The sequence below is a fragment of the Schistocerca serialis genome, chromosome 2, assembly GCF_023864345.2.
Source record: "Schistocerca serialis cubense isolate TAMUIC-IGC-003099 chromosome 2, iqSchSeri2.2, whole genome shotgun sequence".
In the NCBI taxonomy this organism is placed as follows: domain Eukaryota; kingdom Metazoa; phylum Arthropoda; class Insecta; order Orthoptera; family Acrididae; genus Schistocerca; species Schistocerca serialis.
Genome location: NC_064639.1, coordinates 1130652394 through 1130663701, shown reverse-complemented (window position 1 = coordinate 1130663701; position 11308 = coordinate 1130652394). Strand labels below are relative to the sequence as shown.

At 41.0% G+C, this 11308-nt stretch overlaps 1 protein-coding gene across 3 annotated transcripts in view; it reads right to left on the bottom strand.

Annotated features, from left to right (window-relative positions):
• The window catches only part of LOC126458591 (protein CLEC16A homolog), a 243512-nt gene continuing 232204 nt past the window's right edge, over positions 1-11308 (bottom strand). For 2 of the 3 annotated variants that reach the window (XM_050095734.1, XM_050095735.1), the window contains one exon: positions 1-2470. In XM_050095734.1, coding sequence (XP_049951691.1) covers positions 2102-2470 — 369 coding nt within the window. In that variant the 3' untranslated portion in view covers positions 1-2101. The remainder of the gene's footprint in view (positions 2471-11308) is intronic. The other variant, XR_007585664.1, reaches the window with a different exon arrangement.

Genomic DNA, 11308 nt, shown 5'->3' with positions numbered 1-11308 from the left:
TTAACAACAGCAGTATTGATATTTATTATCTTTTGTTACAATGTATTTACAAGATAGCTGCAGTCAAGAAGTCTTTCTACAAACAAAATAAATATTTACAATTTATACTCACAATTGTTTAAACCACAACCTTTGTTTGCATGCTGCTGCTCTTTTTCATGTTATTCACAGCAAAAAATATAATAAAAGAGGCAGCAGACACATCATAAAAAACAGGTGCAATTTTTTTTAAATATTCTTACAAATGCAAATTGGGTTTACTAAAAATGTGTTTAGGATAGTTAATGAGTATGTTATCTTTGTACCTTTGGCAATGGAAGCTCAGCTCATATCAACTGAACTACATTAAAACATACATTCAATCACAAGCAATTGCTTGCAAGGGTATGAAATGAGTGATGTGCAAGATATGCATCAGTTATGCAGCATGTGAATAAGTAAGTAATGTCCACAGAATGAAACTTAATAATAGCACATTTAGTATATAGACCTCATTCTATTTTTGTGAAACATGTGATCTACTTGAATTCCATTTGCACTTCAGCTAAACTGTATCAACAGGCATGAGGCCAAGCTCTGACCTCCTTCAAAACAAAATGAGTTTTCATTCAGAATGCACACAAGTGATACAAAAAGCTCTAAAACACAAACTTTTACCAAGATCAAAATAATACAATATTTATGAAAAATATTACACAAACACACAAATTCTGCTGTGCGATCTCTAAGATGTAACATTTCAAAGCAGTACAATACCGCTGCGAACTGTGCCTGTAACGTTGAATGAAGTTGGTCTCTACTGAAATGCGTGTTTTTTTTTTTTTTTTAAGCACAGCATATATACTCAAAAAGGGAGGAGACTGTAAAACATCAGTATATATGTAGTCTTTCATTAACACAGAAATTTTCTCCCACATTTCTTGTTTTGGCTGGCCTGTTTTTCCTTCCACATGAAATGTGTATATTTATGATTGTAGTCTGTAATATTCTTCAAAATATTATATTATTTATTATCTATAGATTCACATATGTTGAGGGTTTAATGCATCACTCAGGTGCCAAAAGAGTGTCCATCACTTGTAATACAATATTTCTATAAAATATTTCAAGATAATGAAATATTATTAGGTTATTGAACTCTCTTCTATTACCTCTTTAAATCTAGTTACATGCTCAGATTTCACCCATATTATTACTAAAGCAGTAACTGTGCTGTACGCACCATGACTAACAAATCCTAATTGTCTGCTCTGAATACTTTGGTGTATTACTATAAATAAATATTAATAAGCTGATGTAAGAGCAAAAATAATATAGTGCCACTATAAATGAATGTTCAACACCACGTTCATATTCACAGGCAATGAAAAACCATTATTGGGAGCCTTTTTGTGCACATAAGATTTATGACCAAAGCATTATATACCACCAACGACAATCTAGTTTCCCCCCCTGGAAATTTTGTCTTGTTATCACTTACACAGTGATGCATAAAAAAAGAGAGAGAGAGAGAGAGAGAGAGAGAGAGAGAGAGAGAGAGAGAAAAGAGGACGCAATCCACAATGCTTCGTAACTAATTTGTGTCAGTGAAAACCTCTTATAACGTCTGTGTCATATGAAAGTATGATTTCTATACCTCTGACACTAAATGTTATCACATACGTCTACCGATTTCTGCACAACTGATGACATTTCATGTTTCATGTTATTTTGAGTTGTTCCAATGCAAAAGTGTGAAAGTAAGTGATTAATCAGTTTGAAGTGGTGACCCAATAATTGCTGAAGTGAAGACTTCATTCAAGTATGTCTCTAGCATACAAATAATGACAAAACACAGTAACAAAAAATTTCCAGTAATCTTGTTAAAAGTATGTAAGAAGTGTGCATTGACATACACTAACTGTGATGACTTGCACTTAACACTCACACTGTATCTGACTGTAATTGTGGCACTGGAGAAGTGAAATTCCATGAGCTTAGTAACAAATGCCACCATTCTGCACCATTTCTGTACTGTCAACATAACACTGCACATATTGTCAAATCTGCATTGCACTTCATGAGATAATGATATGTTATGACACATATCCTTTGTCTTGTTTCATACAGTTTCAACCATGCCTTTCTTTCTACGAAGTTTCTTTTCTTCTGACTGTGTACCATCAGGCACCTGAGTGAAAGAAGTTTCCTCTGAACTAACAGGAGGTGGTTGTGGAGGTGGTGTTGGAGGCGGTGGTGTCGACGATGGCTGGGAGGTCGATGGCAGTGGAGCTGTAACAATACTATCACTAGCAACTGGTGTCGTCGTTTCTGCTGCAGTTTCAGATGAATCTTGCTGTGGTACTGGAGAAGGGGTCATTGGTGGTCTAAACATTGCATCTCTATGATGTAAAGGTTTGTGCCTCATCTTCACTGGTGGATTTATGCTCCCAGATGTTCCTGCAACACCATTGGTGCCTCTACCAGTTTTCTGTAAATTAGAATGATTAGTAAGAAATTAGAGGTTACAGTAAATGTGGTGGTTTGTTACACCCAAATAAGAAAATTACGAAGTTTGCTTGTCAATTAATTAATCATACTGTTATGCTACCACTTCTGTTGTCTGCCATAATAAAAGCTACTGCTAAACTAATTGAAGTACTCTACAGGGCACAATCGAAAAGTTGTAGGCCTGATGTTCTGTAGGACAGACAAACCAATGGAGGGGAGGTTGACTGGATGAGCGTGGTGAGGGCAACCTTCACAAACTGAATGTGACTCTCTGTAGTTGTGTGCAGGTCTTCGGAGGGTGAGCACACTGCTTCTCATGAACCACTGTGAAGCAGTGTCATTACATGCAGCATGGAATGGAATCTTGATTGGTGCTATGTCATGAAGGTTTCATTCAGACTTGAAAAAACCATCATGGAAACCTTCGATATGCTCAAGCATGCCTACATGTATGTTGCCATGAGTCTCTCAAGTGTCCCTGAGTGGCACAAGTTGTTCCAGGATGGGGGTAGAGCTCATCGTGGGTGACCAATGCACCGATCACCTGCCAACATGAAGGGCCAACAAAAATCTGACAAAAGTGAAACAACTTCTGGAGTCCGATCATAGGTTATCGATCCATCTGATTAGTGAGTGTTAAGCTTTTTTTTTTTTTTTTCCGGACCAATTAAGCCTTTCTTTGCCAAACCACTCATCATCATAGAAGATTTGGCGATTAGAAAAATTTGTGCAAAGTTTGTGCCAAGTATCTGGACTGATGAAGAAAATGTGAATCATGTGCAAATTTCCAGAGAAATTCTGAACTGTGTTTGAGAAAATGTGGTTACAGGAGATGAAACCTGGTGTTTGCAGTATGACCCACAGATGAAACACCAAAGTTTGAAATGGCAGACTAACACATCTCTTCATCCAAAGAAGGTCCGGATGAGCAAATCCATGGACACAACCATGCTTCTGATCTTTTTTAGCTTCATGACATCATCCACAAAGTATTTGTTTCTCCTGCGCAAACTGTGAATGTACAGTTTTATACAAAAGTGCTCAACAGGTTGTGAAAATGGGTCAACCACGTGCAACCACACATTGCCCGTTCTTGGAAGCTCCACACCGCACTGTTAGTGCAAGAGTAGGTGGCTCAGTACGAACTTGTCATGTTGCCTCACCCCCTCTAGAGCCCAGATGTGGCTCCATTGGGCTTCTTCCTCTTTCTTCACCTGAAACGGGACATGAACATCACCGAGGGACAATTTTTTTGACTGTTGTCGAAGACATCCAAGTGGCTGTAACAAAGACTCTCAACAGCTTTCTGCCAGTGACTTCCAGAAGGTGTTTGTGGATTGTCAGACACATTCCACTCAGTGTGTCGAAGCACAAGGTTCCTACTTCGAAGATTATTAAGGTTTTTTACTGATATATTAAAGGCTTTTACTGATATGTGCAATAAATTATTTGTAATAAAATCCGTCCTACTACTTTTTGATCGTACCATGCAGGTCTCATCACAACATAAATTAATCTGTCTGGTAGATGTCTGATGTAATTCTATTGCACTTGCCACACTTTTTAAAATCCGAGGTTGACTACACTCAACGAAGGTATTCCAAATTGATTGTTACAGAAGACAACTCCTTCGTAAACTATAACCTAAAATTTTACATAGTAAATGTAGGTTCCAATGTAACATAACAAATATGTTTGGCCACTATATGAAACTGCTTGAAATCATCCATCCCCTTCCACACTGATCTTTTTGCTCATATCTACTTTACCTGCGTTCTCTGTGTGATTCACGTGCTCATATTTGGTTTCTCTTTCAGAAATTATACTCAGATTTACTAACATTATTGAGAGTCAGAATCATCTCTTATTCTCAGTGCAAAGTAGTTTTTGTCGGCAACAGCTTTCGTCTACTAATCCTGCAAAGCCTGATGTAGGTGCACTGCTCATATTAATTTTGACTTTCTTTTTTTTGTAAAAGCTTTCTGAAGCAATTTATGTACTTCAATCAAAGCATGAGGTCAAAATACTCCAATTCTGATACCTAAATTTCATTACATCTACATTTATACTCTGCAAGCCACCCAACGGTGTGTGGCGGAGGGCACTTTATGTGCCGCTATCATTACCTTCCTTTCCTGTTCCAGTCGTGTATGGTGCGTGGGAAGAACGACTGCCGGAAAGCCTCCGTGCGCACTCGAATCTCTCTAATTTTACATTCATGATCTCCTTGGGAGGTATAAGTAGGGGGAAGCAATATATTCGATACCTCATCCAGAAACGCACCCTCTCGAAACCTGGACAGCAAGCTACACCGCGATGCAGAGCGCCTCTCATGCAGAGTCTGCCACTTGAGTTTGCTAAACATCTCCATAACGCTATCAAGCTTACCAAATAACCCTGTAACGAAATGCGCTGCTCTTCTTTGGATCTTTTCTATCTCCTCTGTCAATCCAACCTGGTACGGATCCCACACTGACAAGCAATACTCAAGTATAGTTTGAACGAGTGTTTTGTAAGCCACCTCCTTTGTTGATGGACTACATTTTCTAAGGACTCTCCCAATGAATCTCAACCTGGCACCCACCTTTCCAACAATTAATTTTATATGATCATTCCACTTCAAATCGTTCCGTATGCATACTCCCAGATATTTTATAGAAGTAACTGCTACCAGTGTTTGTTCCGCTATCATATAATCATACAATAAAGGATCCTTCTTTCTATGTATTTCATTAAAACATGATGTTTTAATTAATATTACAGTTTCGTAACCATTGATCAAACAGAACTGTTTCATACACACTACAGTAACATTTTATTTCATTTTTATTTTGGTATTTTTCTAGTGATTTTTGTTTCTGCATGGTTTTAGGCATTCCGTATACATTACAACATAGAACACAAAGAATACACCTATTCAGAGTTGCCTGCTCTCAGCTCCTGCTGTCACCAAGAAGTAAAAATATGGTCTTACGATGGTCCTATACAAGGTGTGATCAATAAGTAATGGGAATTCCTCTTAAAGAATCTTTATTTATTGATCAACATAAACTTTGTACCCTTCAAAGTAGTCCCTCTCAGACATAATACGATTGTGATAGTGCTTTTTCCAGTCTTGTAAGCATGACTGGAACTTACTTTTCATTATGGTGTTCAGCTCCTTCAGTGGTCCTGTTTTTATCTCGTCAATGGTGGCAAAACGATGTCATTTTACGGTGCTCTTCAGCCTCACAAATAGTAAACAGTCACAGGGGGCCATTACTGGTGAATACAGTGGCTGAGGCAACATAACAGTATTGTTTTTTGGCAAAAAAAAATCAAGAATAAACATTGAAGTGTGAGTGAGAGAATTGTCGTGATGCAATTTCCATGAGTGGTTTTGACGCAATTTTGGTCGTTTTCTTTGGATTGCTTCACACAAACAGCATGTAACTTCCTGGTAGTATTCCTTATTGACCGTATGACCATAAGGCAGGAACTCATGATGCACTATCCCATTGAAATCAAAGAACACAGTGAGGAGAACTTTCAAATGTGATCAAACTTGTTGAATTATTTTCGGTCTTGGTTCTTCATGCAGTTCCCATTGGGACAACTTGGCCTTGGTTTCACCCGTTATAACCTGCTTTAGAACTTGGCCTTGGTTTCACCTGTTATAACCTGCTTTAGAAGTTCTGGATCATTGTTGACTTCATTAAGCAATTTCTGAGTGACATTCTGCACAAATGTGGCTGCTACACAATTCATGCTCCAAACATCTGAAAAAATTGCTTGGCATGAGCCAAAGGATATGTTGACACCATCAGCAACCACTCTGATGGTGATTTTCCAGAATAATTTTCTTTACTTCTTCCATCAACATTTCTAATGCAATGCTTAACTTTACACCATTTTTCAAGCAAAATTTAATGCAAATTCTTTTACCCCCTTTTTTGAATGTAAAAATTCACCAAGCAGTCAAATACGTTTATAACCTTTCTGACTTTCAATAATAAACTAAACATTCAAAACAGCTAAAAAATACATCAAAAGCATGTCTACCAACAAGACAAAAAAATTAAAAATCTGATGTATAAAGCCCATGAAATTAAAAAATTCACATCTTAAGACATCAAAACTGATCACCAGTGAAATACACACAACTTATGCCCAATCTGTTCATTGAAGTAATTTTAATATCTGTTTTAGTAATGGATAATACTAAGTAACATTACCATAAAATTTTATTTGTTATTTATAAAGACAAATCACCTCAAACATAAAATGTATCCATGGACCTGCAACAGTGAACACCATCAACCACTGGATAAGTATATGCAATCTACTGTTGGGGGCTTGCATTTTGTAAACTAAACAACAAAACATATCAACAAAGTAGGAAAAAAAGACAAATTGCTACTAGCCATAAAGAAGAGATGTTAGGTTGCAGACAGGCAGAATTAAAAGACATTTCCACAAAGCTTTCGGTCACAACCTTCATCAGTAAAACACACACACACACACACACACACACACACAACCGTTCATATGCACAAGCAAGCACCGACACACACACACACACACACACACACACACACACACACCATTCATATGCACAAGCAAGCACCGCCAACACAAGCATTTCGGGCCAGAACACAATTATCATGTGGGATCCAAGCAGCACTCTGGAGGGGGCAGGGAAAAGATAGGGTATGGGTGCAGAGAAAGATGAAAGCTGTCTGGTGGAGTGGGCAGGGACTAGGATGCCAATAGGTCCAGTGTCAGACAGTTTTGAGGCAGGGAGTGGGGGGAAAAAAGGGGCAAAGAAGGAGGAGTGGGGAAAGACAAGTAGATGCTTTGGCAGACGGTGGCAAATAAGCAGGGTGGGAGATGACAATGTGGAGGAGATGACAGGACAGAAGAGTTGGAAACTGTTGGGTGGAGGGTGTGGGGACAGTAGTCACCATAGGTTGAGGTCAGAATAATTACATAAGCGGAGAATGTGTTGTAAGGCTAGCTCCCACCTGCGCAGTTGGTAGAGGGAAGGATCCAGATGGCTCGGTTAGTGAAGCAGCCTTTGAAATGAGGTGTGTTACCTTCAGCTCCATGTTGTGCCACATGGCAGTCTACTTTGCTCCTGGCCACAGCTTGGCGGGGGCCGTTCATCCTGGTGGACAGCTGGTTGATAGTCAGACCAATATAAAGCTGTACAGTGACTGCAGCAGAGCTCATAAATGACATGCCTGCTTTCACAGGTGGCCTGGCCCCTGATGGGGGTAGGATAAACCTGTGACAGGAGAGGAGAGGACAGGACAGGACAGGACAGGTGTTGGGTAGGTGGATTGGGCAGGTTTTGCGACTGAGTTTCTCTCAGAGACATGATCCTTGTGGCAAGGGGTTGGGTCTGGGAGTGGCATAGGGATGGACTAGGATGTGGTGGAGGTTGTGTGGGTGACAGAACATCACTTTAGCAGGGATGGGAAGTATCTTGGGTAGAATGTTCCTCATTTCAGGTCATGATAGATAATCAAAGACCTGGCAAAGGATGTGGTTCAGCTGCTCCATTCTGGGATGTGGCTGGCTCTTGGGGTTGGTGGGAGGATTGGGGGTGTGAGGGTAAATGGCACAAGGAGATCTGTTTGTGGACTAGGTCTGTGAAATAGTGCCTGTCTGTGAAGGCCTTGGTGAGACACTCAGCATACTGAGCAAGGGAGTTTTGTCACTGTAGATACACCATCCCTGGGTGGCCAGGTTGTATGGGAGGGATTTTTGGCATGAAAGGGTTGGCAGCTGTCAAAATGCAGATACTGTTGGTGGTTGGTGGGTTTAATGTGGACAGAGGTATGGATGGAGCCATCAGAGAGGGGGTCAGCATCTAGGAAGGTGGCACCCTGGTTTGAGGAGGACAGCGTGAAGGTGTTGAGGTTGTAAAGAATTGAAGATAGGCTGTCTTGGCCCCGAGTTCATATCACAAAGATATTGTTAATGAACCTGAACCAGACTAGGGGTTTGGCAGTCTGGTAGGCTAGGAAGGTCTCCTCTATCTGGCCCATATAAAGGTTGGCATAGCAGAGTGCCATGCAAGTGCCCATGACTATGACACAGATTTGTCTATGTATCTTTCCTTCAAAGGAGAAGTAGGTGTGGGTGAGGATAAAGTTAGTAAGGTGCATGAGGAATGAGGTAGTGAGTGTGGAGACTGAAGGACATTGGGAAAGATAGTGTTCAAATAGACCATGGACATTTGGGATATTTCTGTCTAAGGAAGTGATGTCAACAATGGCAAGTGGGGATTGAGGAGGTAAAGGGATGGGGTTGGTGGAGAGCTGGTGAAGGAAATGGTTGGTGTCTTTGATGTGGAAGGCTAGGTTACAGGAAATTGGTTGGAGGTGTTAGTCACTGAGGGCAGAAATTCTTTCAGTGGGGGCACAACAACCAGCCATAATGGGGTGTCCAGGATTGTTGGGTTTGTAGATTTTGGGGAGCATGTTGAAGGTGGGTGTGGGGGGTGGCCTAAAGGTGAGGAGGGAAATGGATTCAGGAGAGATGTTCTGGGATGGGCCTCAGACATTAAGCAGGGACTGATGGTTGAGATGGGCTTCTGTGATGGGATAACACGGGCAGAGTTTATAGGTGGAGGATTCAGTCAATTGGCAGAGGCCTTCTGCTAGGTAGTCACTGTGATTCGTAACAATAGTGGTGGAGCCTTTGTCTATAGGTAGGATGATTAGGTCACAATTTGTCAATTTGTTTAGAGGTAGTGTATGGCTGTTCTTAGTTCTACTGAAAGGTTGACGTTCTGAGGAAGAGACATGGGGAAAGACAGTGAGACTAAGTTGAAGGTAAGAAATTTGTGCAAAGTGAACAGCAGGTGGTTAGGTGGGAGGATCACAGCTGGATGGTGGTATGAACTAGAAGAGGCAGAGTTCAATGTTGGAATTAGGGTGGTTTTGGTTGGAGGGATTGGCAGCAAATAAGTGCTTCCATCGCAGAAATCAGGAGGAGGAGAGCAGGAGAAGGATAGTAGGTCTCTGACAAGTCCAGCACAGTTAAATCTGGGTGTACAACTAAAGGTGAGGCCTTTGGATAGGACTGAAACTTCTGTGGAGCTGTGGGATTTGCTGGACAGGTTAACAACAGTGCTACAGGAATGTTTTTCCTCTGGATTTCATGGAGAACTGGTAGGGAGTATTGGGGATGTGACAAATTGGAAAGATCAGCTAGGTATGGATTAGCTGCTATGAGGGGTGGATGAGGAGGAACAGTGTGGGTACAATAGGGGTTGGATAGTGGTACCCTGAGGCAGTAGTCCGATGTCAACAAGTTGGACACCTCATGGAGGTGGTGTCTGGAATGCTCCCTGTGGACAACCTGGGTGCAAAACTTGCCAAATCCATCTACAGTTTTATCCAAACCCATCAGGGGCCAGGCCACCTGTGATAGCAGGCATGTTATTTACACACTCTGCTGAAATCATTTTACAGCTTTTTATATTGATATCAATACCAACCAGCTGTCCACCAGAATGAATGGCCACTGCCAAACTGTGGCCAAGAGCAAAGTAGACACCATGTGGCACAACACAGAGCTGAACGTAACACACCTCATTTTAATGGTTGCTTCAATAACTGAGCCATACGGATCCTTCCCTCCACCAACAGCTTTTCTGAACTGCACAGGTGGGAGCTAGCCTTACAACACATTCTCAGCTCCTGTAATTATTCCGGCCTCAACCTACGGTAACTACTGCCCCCATACCCTCCACCCAACAGTTATCAACTCCTGTCCAATCATCTCCTCCACATTCTCATTTTCCACCCTGTTTATTTGGCACCCTCTGCCAATGCATTCACCTTCCTTTCCCTACTCCTAGTTTTTGCTCCTTTCCCCCCCCCCCCCCCCCCCCCCATCTCCCTGCCCCACAACCTCTTGATGCTGGCCCAGTTGTCATTCTACTCCCTGCCTTCTCCACCAGACAGTGTTTGTCTCTCTCCCCACCCATACACTACTATCCCTTCCCTTTCCCTGCCACTCCAGGTTGCTGCTTGCATCCCACGTGATGGTTGCATTCTGGCCCGAGATGCTGGAGTTGGCGGTCATGTGTGCATAAGATGTGCTTGCTAGTGTGTATGAATGGTGTGTGTGTGTGTGTGTGTGTGTGTGTGTGTGTGTGTGTGTGTGTGTGTGTGTCTCTTTTTACTAAAGAAGGCTGTTGCCAAAAGCTTTGTGGAAATGTTTTTTGATTATGCCTGTCTGTAACTTCATTTTTCTTCTTTATGGCAAGTAGCAATCTGCCTTTTCCTAGACTGATGGTATTTCTACCTGGAGTTTCCATTGTTTGAGACAAAGAAACATATGTAGATGTCAAGAAATTGCATAAAAATTGAGATTGTTTTATGTATAGTGGCTCGAAGACACCAAGCCTGTTTTCGAAAATATCAGTGAGGAAGAAAACTGCAGATAGGTTTAAGTTTCAGTATATTACATATCAATGAAGGAGCAGTATATTACATATCAATGAAGGAGCAGTATATTACATATCAATGAAGGAGACCTCTGTGTAAAGTAACAGTTTTTCCCAAAATAAAAATGTGAAATTTGACAAGAAATACTCATTGCTGTCTGACTTGGTCTTATGTCTGATATTAGCAATAGTAAAATAAATTATTCATTCAAAAATAGTGTAATTGCAGTTTTTTTATTGATATTTTATAATGGGTCCCAAAACCTGTAATGTCAGGCTTCAGAGATCCTCGAACCAGGCCAATAAAATACAGTCCATCACTACACTTCTCAGACATCTGTGTAACTACTGGAACAGTAACACAAGTAAAGTGTT